This window comes from Genypterus blacodes, unplaced genomic scaffold (genome assembly GCF_046128005.1).
Source record: "Genypterus blacodes isolate CSIRO-AG114 ecotype Tasmania unplaced genomic scaffold, CSIRO-AGI_Gbla_v1 ptg000201l_1, whole genome shotgun sequence".
Taxonomy (NCBI): Eukaryota; Metazoa; Chordata; class Actinopteri; order Ophidiiformes; family Ophidiidae; genus Genypterus; species Genypterus blacodes.
Genome location: NW_027467000.1, coordinates 368,244 through 381,778, shown reverse-complemented (window position 1 = coordinate 381,778; position 13,535 = coordinate 368,244). Strand labels below are relative to the sequence as shown.

Below are 13,535 nucleotides of genomic sequence, written 5' to 3'. Positions count from 1 at the left end.
CTGATGATGGAGATGTAGGATGGAGTGAGGATCTGGAGGGCAATGGGAAGGATCAAAATGGACTCGTCACGTTCCAATGGAGACGGAGAACCGTAGGCAGTCAGGTTCCAGTCTGAGGGATGAACAGATAAGGAACGAGCACAATGTGTAGATGTACAAATAGACAGAGGCAAAAGAGGAGAAACTGTTTAGATCCCATCCTAAAAATCACCTGTGGATGCAGCCACTGCACCAATCAGAACAGGAGGAATAAAGAATACCAGAGAAAGTGCAGCAGCGACAAAGCAGCTGATCCTAGCTGTGGCTGAGGAACAGGCAGACAAAGTCCTCTGATGGAACTCCTGATAGCTGAGGTTTCCCAGACTCTGCAATCCAGAGGCAAGTCAATTCAAAGCAAAGGGACAATGTGTTGTATTCAAACCAAGTTGTCCAGTGCTTTGACCTTTCTGTAGTTTACAAAATCTCCTGAAGCCACAGATTTGAAACCTCAGTAATTATGGATTCCTTTACAATAGAATGCAGTTTACCAGTAGGCACACGCTGTCGATCCAGATCCAAACTTTGTGTGCTGGCATGTTGCCGGCCCAGGGAGCCTGCACTGTGTTGTTCCAGAACGTCTGAGTGATGTCTGAATGGGTGGGGCTCATCAGCACAAAGGGGAAGAACACACACTGCAGAGACAAGCAACATCTGAATACAAGTCACCAAGCTGACAAACATGAGGATGAGCTGGATGATATCTGTGTAGGCCACAGAGTAAAGACCTCCCAGCAGCGTGTAGACAATGGCCACAGCAGCAGAGATCCAGATACAGAGACTGAAGGAAAGATCCAGGATCACACTCATAGTGGCTCCTGTAAACACATCATGATTCATACCTGAAAAACGTTGCTCTTATGCATGGAGAAATAACATTTAGCTCTTGTTCTGCATGAGAAGCGACGTGATTCTTTCTTCGGAACCACAAGTAAAACTGCTCATAAGAACATAATGCTTTGTAGTGCCACTCTGGTAAGAGTTCTGTTTACTGTAAGTTTAAACCAATACATTTTATAGCTTTACAAGAAGTCATGAGCCTCAGGAAGATAATGCCTGAACAAGGTCAGTGACATTGTTTTGTTGTACTTTTGAGAGACACAATCTCTGTTCCATGCTCCCCTGATGCTTAGCATTGCCAAAGACACTTCAACTTGCCAAAATTCAATGATCCTCTAAAATTGCCCAAAGCAGATCATCCTCATTCAGACGGAGTGAGAAAATAGGCTGATTTAGTTTGACTCACCTAAACTAAGAAGTGATGTCGTCACCCACACTATGTCACTCAGCAGGGTAACCACGGAAAAAATCATGGTTGGTATTTTTCCATATTTGATGTGGAACGGATCCAGCATAGTCACATACTTCCTGTCTCTCATGGGTCCAGCAAAGAAAATCCCACCTTAATTATTAGACAAAAACAGATCTCATTCTGTAAACATCATGTTCACTCAAGTCCTCCAAGGGATCCAGATCTGGTGGATTCAAATGTGTGATTGGACGAGGAGGAGACATGCAAATACAACTAATATGGAATTAAGATAATGCTGATTCAGAGGAATATAACACTTCCAGCACTTAATCACAGTAAAATAATCTAAAGGATCAGACTTACCAAGAATAAACCCCAATACAGTCCCTATGGGAAAGCGAACAGCCCAGATCAGGCCTCCAGAGGAGTTGTAGACCGCCTCTGTTATTCCGATAAAGGAGCCTCCTCCAATCCATGTAGCTGGGGGATCAACACACACACACACACACACAGAGGGAGAGAGAGAGAGGAGGGGGGTGGGGGTGGGGGGTGGGGGGGGGAGAGAGAGAGAGAGAGAGAGTCATTTTGCTTGACACATTGCAAGCTAAAGCAAAGTTTAAAGAGCTCAGACTCTAACCACCAGATTCACAGTAGGGGGCAGTTAATGTATTGATCCCGATTGAGGCTAAATCACTTTCATAAAGTCACCATGGTTTTGTTTAGCGCAACAGAATCTCATTACCATCATGTTACCTGCTGCTGAGTTGCAAGCAGCAGCCAATCCCAATGAACTTGATAATAATGTATACATAAGAACAGAAGCTTTCAAAGGGGAGGATAATAACGCAACCTTTGGTAGGAAAACAAAAAATGTTTCACGCAAACACAAAATGAGCCGGTAAATAGGCAAGAAATTAACATTTCTGAATGAGGGAACACATTAGAGTGGTGATGTATGCATGGAGCTTCATCTTATTCAGGGATATCATCATGAAATATTTGTCTATTAGAAGTTCCTTAAAAAACCCATAAACAATCATTTTATCAATGACCATTTGCTTCAAGGTCATATGTAGGTTATGTGCTGATAGTGTGATTGTCCAAATTTCTGAATTCCAGAATAACTGAGTTCACCTGTCATGGTGAAGACCCCCACCACCTTGTTGATGTTTCGGTTTCCGAGCAAGGCCATCTCCATCTTGGCAGCGCCTCCTCTGATCTCTTCCCTTTTGGACTTGAAAGACGCCCAGATGCCGACTCCAAGGACCAGCAGGTAGAAAGCTACCATGGAGATGACCCCTGGGATGTTGACAGCCATGATGGCCCTCTACTTCACTGAATCACAAGGCAAGATGTGCTGTATGTGTCAAAGTAAACCTACCTGAGCAACTTGTTCTTAGAAAAACAAGGCAACAAATCAAACTGGTTTTGGAACTTGAATATCAGCAAACATCAACCTCCAGCCAAAACCTCAGTGTTGCAGTGTCACTGAGCAGTTTGGAGATTCTTGCAGGTGCATATATTCGTTGTCTGTGTTCATTGTCACATTTATATTCCACAGAGGCATTTCATCCGCTCAGTACTGTTACACAACTTCAACTGCACTCTGGTTAAAGCAATGAATACATTTTGAAAAGTTGAAAGTTGTGGGTAACAAAACAGGAATCCCTGTAGTTCTGTGTGTGTAACTCAATCCATGTCTGCCAGGTAATTGGAATGGAATGCAGTCCCAAAAATGTTCAGTCAGTTTTGATAAGGAAGTTGAAGGTCTTAACTGCATGTAGATAGGATAGAATAGAATATACAATGACTGAAAAAATAGAAAAGAATAGAGAAGGATGGAAAATGCATGTTCACACTCCAAACAAAAACCCTAAACCCGGGCTGCAGATTCACTTTCCTCAGTAATTTTCCAGTTATTCTCTCTCATGCTTTGTGTTAACTAAACGTGTTTTGGCAATATTACTATGCAGGTGAGACTGATGTCATGCCTGAGCACAGCTTAGAGTAAATGGCTCTGTTTCCTTTTATCATTATGCAGACCAAGGACCTGTTTCATATGTAGTACATTTTGCTTTGCCTGTATAATGTGAATATACGAAAAGAACACTGAAAGTTTGGCCCTGATTGTGAGAAAACATCAGTCTAAGAGATCAGGTTGCATAGTCCTATTTCCCTCCTACGAATGTGTGTCCATAATCCAGTGTGTTTGCTGCTACATTCATTCTAGTGAATATCATAGAGCAGAATAATATTCATGATGAGCAAACTACTTGACTTTGACCCTTCTGCTCTACCTAATCATATTTTAGATTGCTGTTACTGTGATATGTAGTGAACACATTATGTGCAGTCAAACCTCAAGCAGTAGAGAACCACAAAGGAAACACTTCAGCCATACATACAGTTAAAAAAAATGTGGCTCACCCTTGGATGTTCTTACCTTAGTGTCTATGTTGCCTTGTGGAGAGCAGAGTGTGGTCTGGCTCTCAAGGCTCTGCCTTAGAGAGTGTGGGCATGTCATGTCTTGTACATGTCATGGAACCTGACGAACATGAAGTTAGGATTGTGATTGTTCAGACCTCCTGCGTAACTTGCTGTTGTCAAAATCTGACAGTGTCAAAGTCGTTAAAAACATCGAACAAAAATTTTGGAAATTTGTGTTTGGTAGATTATTTCTCTGTTGTAACAATGCTTCTTGGAAATACATTTTATACCGTGCTGCTCCACCCACAAATGCATGTTCCTTACAAATGGGGAACCATTTAAAAGGTAACTAAACAGGCTTTCCAATGGTATAAAATGTATTTCCAAGAAGCATTGTAACAACAGAGAAATAATCTACCAAACACAAATTTCCGAACTTTTTGTTTCGATGTGTATTTGCAATTTTAGTGTTTGGTGTACGACACAAAGAGTTAAACTTTTACACATATTTTGGTTGCTGTTTTGACTGAAGTGTAAAAAATCTGCCAAATGCACTGACATAAAAAAGTGCTGTGAAAGTCCCATTATCTTCAATGAAGTCAATCATTGTAGTATTGCGTGAGTATTCCAGTCGTAACCCATTGTCTTGTCTTGGCTCGGGTAGCGAGACAAATGAAGCCATGTCAGTGTAGTAAAATTCATCCATTGCATCAGCTGAAGCTGTGTGACTGTCAGAGCATCATGTTGCCTTTTGCCTGCTGGTTATTGTGCATGTTGTGTCCCTGCTTGTTTGTCACAGATAATGGATTTGTGCCTGCGTAACAAGGCTGACAGACCGGGACTGGCAGAGGGCGAAGGCTCCAAGATGGAGCTCTCACAACTCATGACTTTACCATATCACAAATGTGTGCGTCTTACCGAGTTATATGGGTGCAAACAATCAGTCACATTAAAGACGCAGCTCCTATTGGTTACTAAAAGAAGTCAGAGGTTACAAAATTCCCCTTTAAGGAATTATTGGCCAACTAGTCAAGATGAAAGCAGGCAGACCCAAATAAAGAAATGCTGAATGTAATAAGTAATGTTTTACCATATCTGTATCATGTTTTGTTGTATCTTTAACAGGACTGCGTGAGCATCCAGCCCCCTGACACTGTTCTGCTCAAGCCCCCTGGTTCAACACTCTCAGCCGGCTGAGATCACATCCACAGACTGAACAACACTTCCACTTCTTCCAGTTCCCATAAATAACTCAATAATTGACGCTCATTGGCCAGAGAGATGACTGAAGGGGAAGAGGTGTTGGGTTATCGTAGCAGGAAATAATTGGAAGCCACTTGCACATATCTGATTCTGGAATTGAGGGCACACCTGCAATCCCCTCATCCTTAAACAGACCCATGCCCAGCATTGTTACTTGGACTTGAGGTGGGATAGCTGGGACAGACTATTGATTGAGTGATCTCACATTATGAGTTGTAGGGATTCCGTCATGTCTCACAAACAAACCAAAATCCGGTTTAAATTTGCATGTGGGTCGAGCAGAAAAGCAAATTTACTTTAATGGTTGGTTATGTCTGTTTTATTTTTTATTTATGTTTCCCATACATTAGCTCATCATGGTCTCACCTATGGCATCTTTTGAATTGATTCTTCTTAGGCTCATTTTCTCGGCGTGGTGGTCTTTGTCTCGGGTTGGAGCTCGGTGAGATCTGACCAGAAACGAGTCCCACCTGGCAGGAAGCCGGCCTTTGTTGATGAGCAGAGAGGCCAGGTAGGAGAACAACAAGGTGGTTCCAAAGGCACTCAGCATGCAGATGGTGTTAATGGGAAAACATTGATCATAAACTCCATCCTCACGGGTGCATCCTGGTAAATGGAGGGCCGCTGGCAGCCCTACTTCTGCCTCCCCACATAACAGTCTGAGCACAATCCCCACAATACAGCCCGCGACAGCCCCGTAAGCATTGGAGATGTTCAGGAACAGCACACAGACCAGTTGAGGAAAGACTACGATGTAGATCATCAGCGTGCTAAGAATCCAGATCTCCATGATGTTGCTTTTCACACCGGTGAGCGCTGCGCCGAGCAGGCCTACGACCACCACAGTGAGACGAATCACGCACTGGATCTCTCTCTCTGAAGCCTGAGAAAGGAGAGGACACAAAAGGAGAAGGAGATTTGTAGTCAGTGATAGTGTGAGTGTATTAAGAGGATCTGCCTCTCTCTCTAATGCATGACTGTTTGTGTGTACTGCCTTGCATTCCTTTTGTACCTTTGTATGATCGCACTGGAAGTTCGTATTGCACACCCAGCCATTCATGGACAGGGAATCTGTCTTGGAAATGCCTCTCCCGAAGTTTCTTCCTTTTTTCCTTATACATTAGTGATAAGAGATGGATTCATATTTTACGTGTTCAGACGTGAGGTCAGGTAAGAACAGGTACGTATTAAGCTGAAACCTCCATTACTGAGTGTCTTCCTCTTTTCCTGTGCTTGTGTGTCGAGGCATCTGTCCTGTTTGTTACCTGTAGCTGCACCCATTATTCAACAATAGAAAGAGGCGGAGCATCAACCTGATGATCCTCCAGAGAAACACAAAGTGAGTCAGTGAGTCAGAGAGCAGAGCTGCAGTCGACTGGACTGAAGCAGAAGAGAAGCCAGAGGATCAGAAGTTTGTCCACAGCACAGCAGCGTCTCAGCCAAACTCTGGTGAGTCCAGACACAATCTTGAGTGTTTCAGCAGCATGAAGCCCAAAGCTGAGCTGCTCTCACACGGCTCACTTCACTCCTTCATTCTAAAAGGCTTCACTCATGTTTCAGTGTTCACACACATTGCTGCTTGTAGACAGGCAGTAGCTCAGTTGGTAGACTCGGGAACCGGAGGGTTGCCGGTTCAGTGCCCTGCCGAGGTGCCCCTGAGCAAGGCACTGAACCCTCAATTGCTCCCCCCTCTGCGAAGGGTGGTAATGTAATGTAATATAAGTCGCTTTGGATAAAAGCGTCTGCCAAATGATCGTAATGTAATGTAGACAAACCAGCTGACCGATGGACCGGCCTTCTTCCTCACCATGTTTAGACCGTCAGAGCAGGGAAAGAGCGGCGGGAAAAGATCAGCAGGAAATGAGCGCGTTAAGCCAGTGAATCAGTGAGACTCACCCAGGACAACAGGAAGTGAATGGAATGCAGTCACGTGAACATTAACAGAGTCAAACCATCAGAATAGAAGCAAAGAGAAAAAAGCTGAATTTCTGTCCTGATCAATATTCAATCAATCCTAATGATTGATCTCTGGACCTTCACACCAACACGTCACGCTAACACGCTAACTGTTACAATTGATAAGCAGCAGAAACTAGAACCAAGTCCACCAACACAGAGCTGAGACTGAAGGCCAGGATTTGACCTTTAGATTGAGGTCATAGCCGTGGTTTCCCCTCTGACGCCCCCACAGTCAGAACTATGTAACTACAGCTATCTCCATGTTTCCTTCCTTGAACGTGTAAGATATAAAATATAATCTATTTATTGTAAATATAAGAATTGTATGGTCAACATAAGGTAACATTCACACTCAAGATACTGGCTCCAAATCGTCTGAGCCAAATACACAACACTCAGTAGACTCACCAGAGAAGGCCCAAGAAACATACATATGACTAGAAGTGGAGGATAACTACCTGAACTTCGAGACAAAGACGGTTAACACTTCGCCCATCAAGGGCTCTGTCTGTCTCACACACACACAGGCACACACACACACTAAGCTCACATACACACACACTCACTCACTCACTCACTACACCTGTCTGAGGTCTCTTCATTTTACATGTGTGACTACTATAGAAATGCAGATTGTATTGTATAGTTGTTTTGTAACATATTTGCAGACAGCAGCACTCAGGACAGGACACATAGCTCCTCACCCTTCAAGGCACATCCCCAGCAAAAGAATAAGTAATTTAATGACCTCCTGCCCTCCTGCCCACTCTGTACTTAAGGCAGAGAAGCAGACAATTCTAGGTTCTTTCCCGTAGAGGAAGACCCGCATGTGCTGTGCGTCCTACGTACGGCCATGCGTTAGACATTTTGAGGTTGATCCGTTAGCCGGAGACCCGCATGTGCTGTGCGTCCCACGTACAGCCATGCGTTAGACATTTTGAGGTTGATCCGTTAGCCGGAGACCCGCATGTGCTGTGCGTCCCACGTACAGCCGTGCGTTAAACATTCAAGGTTCTTTCCCGTAGAGGGGGTTCCCGCATGTGCTGTGCGTCCCACGTACAGCCGTGCGTTAAACATTTTAAGGTTGATCCGTTAGCCGGAGACCCGCATGTGCTGTGTGTCCCACGTACAGCCGTGTGTTAGACATTCAAGGGTCCTTTCCCGTAGAGGGAGACCCGCATGTGCTGTGCATCCCACGTACAGCCGTGCGTTAGACAATTCTGGGTTCGTCCGTTAAAGGTTGTCCAGTGTAGTAATGTTGCGTTAACTGCTCATTGCTTTTTAACATAGACAAAAGGTATATTTAGATTCTGATATACTTTGTGCTGGGAATTCAACTGTTAATGACTAGTGATATTTCTTTCATTCGGAGACTTTCAAAACGTTTCAAAGTTAAATAAATTGATGATTGTTCAACTTTGATTTATCTCGGTTTTACCGTTTGTGTTATGACTTCGGCTTTTCAGAGATACTTGCGTGTCCGCGTTATTTCAACTGGTAAAGACTTTTCGGCTTGCTTTACTCAATAGGGCGAAAAGAGGTTACTGAGTAGGAAACATTCAGCTGAATTGGGTTTGGAGAACTTTACGCGCACCACGCCTCTGACTTGGTGAGAAAGGGATCTGAGAAATAGAACTCGCCAAAATACGCATGAACGGCCTCTGGATTAATAAGAATATGTTTTTAAAACACGTTTTCAAGACAACTGTGGAATTACGTCTCTGAGTTCAAAGGAAAAGAAAACCTTAGAAATCACGCGTCCGTGGCAATGTCAATTTAACCTCTGCGTTAAAGTACAACATAAGGCTCTTTGACCACGTTTAGTTGAAGCCTCTGAGCTAGTTCAAGGGTATGACGAATATCACTTACTAGACACACTTGTGTCCAACGTAATGGGGAAGAAGCCCGTCGACAAAGTTAGAAGGACATTTCGCTATTCATTTTCTCGCAACCCAAAACTTCACTGGAAGGCATTAGGGAATTAGTTACCTGGCCAGTAAGCAATTCTTTAGAGATGGAAGTATTCTCGGTTCGAACAAATAACATCATCCTAAAGTAAATAAGATCGTAGAATCAATACTAAATTCATCACGAATTCCCGCACTGATAGAAACTGATCCTTTGCTGGTCCGAAACCAAAACTTCTTATTCGTAACAGACGATTGGCGTATCTATGTACAGAATCAACCGATTTGAGACAAAATTATCACTAGCAAACTAATATTTTATCGTATGGAGTCAGATAAACGAGATCATTTCAACTACAAAACAATAACAATAATTTCAAGTTGCCAAAAATGGAAACATTCTACCGGCCTTTGCCCGTTCCCATTGGCTCTGTCGTTGGACCAAAGGGCGGGACTTCCGGGTTTTACAAATGTAATCAGATGTTGATCACTGAGGAGCTTTAAAGCTGCTGCTGTGGTTCCAGACTCTTAGTTCTGTTAGACTCTCAGTGATCGTGTCATTCCAGAGTTGTTGTCCCTCATTGTCTCCTTTGTTCTCAGCAGACATGTCTGCTGCCAGCCGTCTGCAGTCTGAAGATCAGTTCATGTGCTCTATCTGCCTGGACGCCTTCACTGATCCAGTCTCCACATCATGTGGACACAACTTCTGCAGAACCTGCATCACTCAACACTGGAACAGTAACATCCAGTGTGTGTGTCCTCTGTGTAACAAGGTGTTCCGCAAAAGACCTAAGCTGGATGTCAACACGTTCATATCTGAGATGGCTGCTGAGTTCAGACTGTCCACTAAAAACAAAGCCAGCGGAAGATCAGAGGAACCAGCTGCTAAACCAGGAGAAGTTCAGTGTGACTTCTGCACTGGAACCAAAGTGAAAGCCATCAAGACCTGTCTGAAGTGTGAGGCCTCCTACTGTCAGACTCATCTGGAGCCTCATCTGAAACTAGCACGCCTGGAATCCCACCTGCTGATCCATCCTGTAGACAACCTGGAGGACAGGATGTGTAAGACGCACAATAAACCTCTGGAGCTCTTCTGCAAGACCGACCAGACCTGTGTGTGTTCACTCTGTCCTGTTTTAGACCACAAGAACCATGAGTTTGTTCCTCTGAAAGAAGGATATGAAGGAAAGAAGGCCAAGCTGGAGAAGACAGTAGCTGAAATTCAGCAGAAGATGCAGCAGAGACGACTGAAGATCCAGGAGATCAACCAGTCAGAAAAGCTCAGCAGCGAAGCTGCAGACAGAAAGAAAGCAGAAGGACTTCAGATGTTCACCACTCTGAAGCAGCATGTGGAGGACATCCAGGCCGACTTCATGGAGACCGTGGAGGAGAAGCAGAAGAGCACAAAGAAACAGGCTGAAGACTTCATCAAAGAGCTGCAGCAGGAACTCTCTGAGCTGACGGTGACAGCTGCTGAGGTGGAGAAGCTCTTACTCTCTGGTGACTACCTCCACCTCCTCCAGGGCTTCTCATCCATCAATGCTCCTCCCACCAAAGACTGGACACAGGTCAGAGTCCATCACAGGTCACATGAGGGGAGCATGGAGAAAGCTGTGGCTCAGCTGGAGGAGACCATCAGTAAGGAGGTGAAGAAGCTGCTGAAGGTGGAGCTGAAGAAGATCCAGCAGTTTGCAGTGGACGTGACTCTGGATCCTGATACAGCTAATCCTGAACTCATCCTGTCTGATGATGAGAAACAAGTTTATCATGGTGATGTGAGGAAGAATCTCCCAGACAAACCACAGAGATTTGAAACTATTGGTGTTTTAGGAAAGCAGAGTTTCTCCTCTGGAAGATTTTACTTTGAGGTTCAGGTCAAAGGAAAGACAGACTGGGATTTAGGTGTGACCACGGAGACAAGCAACAGGAAGGGAATCATCACACTGAGGCCTCAGCATGGTTACTGGAATCTTTGGTTGAGGGATCGAAATGAGTACAGAGGATGTGCTGGACCTTCTGTCCTTCTGAGTCTGAAGTCAAAGCCAGAGAAGGTGGGAGTGTTTGTGGACTATGAGGAGGGTCTGGTCTCCTTCTATGATGTGGATGCTGCAGCTCTGATCTTCTCCTTCACTGGCTGCTCCTTCACTCACAAGCTCCTCCCATTCTTCTGTCCCGGTTTTAATCATGGTGGTACAAACACCGCCCCTCTGATCATCTCAGCTGTCAGTCACCCTGAGTAACCTGCTGGAGTTGATGTGTAATGATTCTCTGTCATTTAAGGTCCAGATGATCTGATCTGCTGTCTTTACTTTATTTTAAGTCGGGCTGCTACACCTGAGGTTGCACTGTTATTTCTTCTGAAAGTGACTTGAATATCACATTGCCTCATGTGTTTTTTATTAGTAACAAATATGTTGGATTGTAAAATGGAGATTATCAGTCAAAAGGTGGCTATTTGTGGAATAATGCATGGAAAATCTTTGTTGCATTTTTTTTTTTTTCAAGAGAAGATGATTGAAGAAATTATTGAAATATTAATGAGATAAATTTGAAATTTATTTTAGGAAAAATAATTGCTATTTTGCGTAATATATATAATCTATAGATTAATTGACTAATTGAAAAAATCTGTGGATTAATTGTTAGAAAAACAATCGTTAGGTGCAGCCCTATTGTAAATAGATCAAATGTTGGGTTGTGGTATATGTATCAATTGAATTCTTTCATTTATCTTTGTCACATTCAGGGATTTCAGGAAAAAAACAATAAACACCTCTTGTGTGAGCTCCTGCTTCCTGTCAGCTGTGTCTTAAAGTGATTTCCTGTTTGACTTTCAGGCGATCAATACTGCAGCACAGAGGTAAACTTTGTCTCTTGTACCTCGGCTGTGAACACTTGCTGGTCTCTGATTGGCTGGCAGCTGTTTGTTATGATCATCTCAGCTGACATCAAACAGAGCTCCACACTTTAACCTGAGCTTCAGCTTTACTGAACCTCAGGGAATCACTGCAAAGGAAAACTGCTAAAACTGACACACCAGTGAAGTCCTACTCCCTACTTCCTGTTTTCATAGCAGTGCAGTGAGCGGTGTGCACAGCAGGGGCTTTCTCTGGAGCTTTTCCTTGTCTTCCTAGAGAGCTTTGGTTTTGGTCTGAAATGTTCCTGATGTTGTGGGTCTGTAAAGCCCTTTGAGACATTGATGTGATATTGGGCTATAGAGCTCAAATTGACTTGACTTGACACTAACCCTAAACTGAACCCCAGCACTGAACCATAGCGGCCGCTGCTGGCAGCAAGCGGCCAAACTATTATTTACTCCCATTATGACTCACTGCTTTACATGCCAATGAGGCTTGAGGCCTCATCCAACATGGTGTATGGTAGTGAAGTCCTACTGGTGGAGACAATGTAGTGCAGCTGTATAAGAAAGAAAGAAAGATAGATAGATAGATAGATAGATAGATAGATAGATAGATAGATAGATAGATAGATAGATAGATAGATAGATAGATGGTGGTAGATCAGGTGTTGTAGAAGCAGCTTGATTATTCTCACCTGAGTCCTCAGGATGTTCTTGTAGATGTTGGAGGAGAAGATGGAGGCTGCTGACAGCAAGGAAGAGTCGGTTGAGGACATCACGGCAGCAGCGATGGCTCCAGTACCGATGATGGAGATGTAGGATGGAGCGAGGATCTGGAGGGCGATGGGAAGGATCAAATTGCACTCGTCACGTTCCAATGGAGACGGAGAACCGTAGGCAGTCAGGTTCCAGTCTGAGGGATGAACAGATAAGGAACCTTTGAAAAATAAGGGGGGCACAATGTGTAGATGTACAAATAGACAGAGGCAAAAGAGGAGAAACTGTTTAGATCCCATCCTAAAAATCACCTGTGGATGCAGCCACTGCACCAATCAGAACAGGAGGAATAAAGAATACCAGAGAAAGTGCAGCAGCGACAAAGCAGCTGATCCTAGCTGTGGCTGAGGAACAGGCAGACAAAGTCCTCTGATGGAACTCCTGATAGCCGAGGCTTCCCAGACTCTGCAATCCAGAGGCAAGTCAATTCAAAGCAAAGGGACAATGTGTTGTATTCAAACCAAGTTGTCCAGTGCTTTGACCTTTCTGTAGTTTACAAAATCTCCTGAAGCCACAGATTTGAAACCTCAGTAATTATGGATTCCTTTACAATAGAATGCAGTTTACCAGTAGGCACACGCTGTCGATCCAGATCCAAACTTTGTGTGCTGGCATGTTGCCGGCCCAGGGAGCCTGCACTGTGTTGTTCCAGAACGTCTGAGTGATGTCTGAATGGGTGGGGCTCATCAGCACAAAGGGGAAGCACACACACTGCAGAGACAAGCAACATCTGAATACAAGTCACCAAGCTGATCTGGTTTAACAGAACAGATCTGGAGGGGACCACCAAGGCCACAGAACAGATCTGGAAGGGACCACCAAGGCCACAGACAGGATGATTGACCCAACCCAGAAGATAATTCCCACTTTTTAGGGCTTTGAGTTCATGATTAAAGTTGGGTTATGTATCCTGAACTCACAATTATACAGCCATCATTCTTTAAAAAAAACAAGAGCATTTCCTTATTGCCATCACACATGGATGTTCTAAATTTCTTTCCCATGCCTCATGGATTGGAGTCATTTATGACAAACTGACTGTTGGCTTTTTTCT

General features: G+C 44.0%; 2 protein-coding genes across 3 annotated transcripts; one reads left to right on the top strand and one right to left on the bottom strand.

The window, feature by feature from the left end:
• Positions 1 to 9: 9 nt before the first annotated feature.
• Positions 10 to 3,794, bottom strand: LOC143015426 (high-affinity choline transporter 1-like). Of its 2 annotated transcripts, none has more exons than XM_076169399.1 (7): positions 3,732 to 3,794; positions 2,423 to 2,623; positions 1,652 to 1,768; positions 1,283 to 1,438; positions 706 to 854; positions 528 to 671; positions 10 to 112 (listed from the first exon to the last, which is right to left on the bottom strand). In XM_076169399.1, the coding sequence occupies exons 2-7, from the start codon at positions 2,604 to 2,606 to the stop codon at positions 101 to 103; spliced, it is 762 nt and encodes a 253-aa protein (XP_076025514.1). In that variant the 5' UTR covers positions 2,607 to 2,623; positions 3,732 to 3,794; the 3' UTR covers positions 10 to 100. The 2 variants fall into 2 exon arrangements, with proteins under 2 accessions (XP_076025514.1, XP_076025515.1); XM_076169400.1 differs by having other exon boundaries at positions 2,423 to 2,645; positions 3,732 to 3,788.
• A 2,387-nt stretch (positions 3,795 to 6,181) lies between these two features.
• LOC143015421 (E3 ubiquitin-protein ligase TRIM21-like) lies at positions 6,182 to 11,785 on the top strand. Its single transcript, XM_076169394.1, has 2 exons — positions 6,182 to 6,427; positions 9,448 to 11,785. Exon 2 carries the CDS (start codon positions 9,450 to 9,452, stop codon positions 11,082 to 11,084), a length of 1,635 nt encoding a protein of 544 aa, XP_076025509.1. The 5' UTR covers positions 6,182 to 6,427; positions 9,448 to 9,449; the 3' UTR covers positions 11,085 to 11,785.
• Positions 11,786 to 13,535: the final 1,750 nt, after the last annotated feature.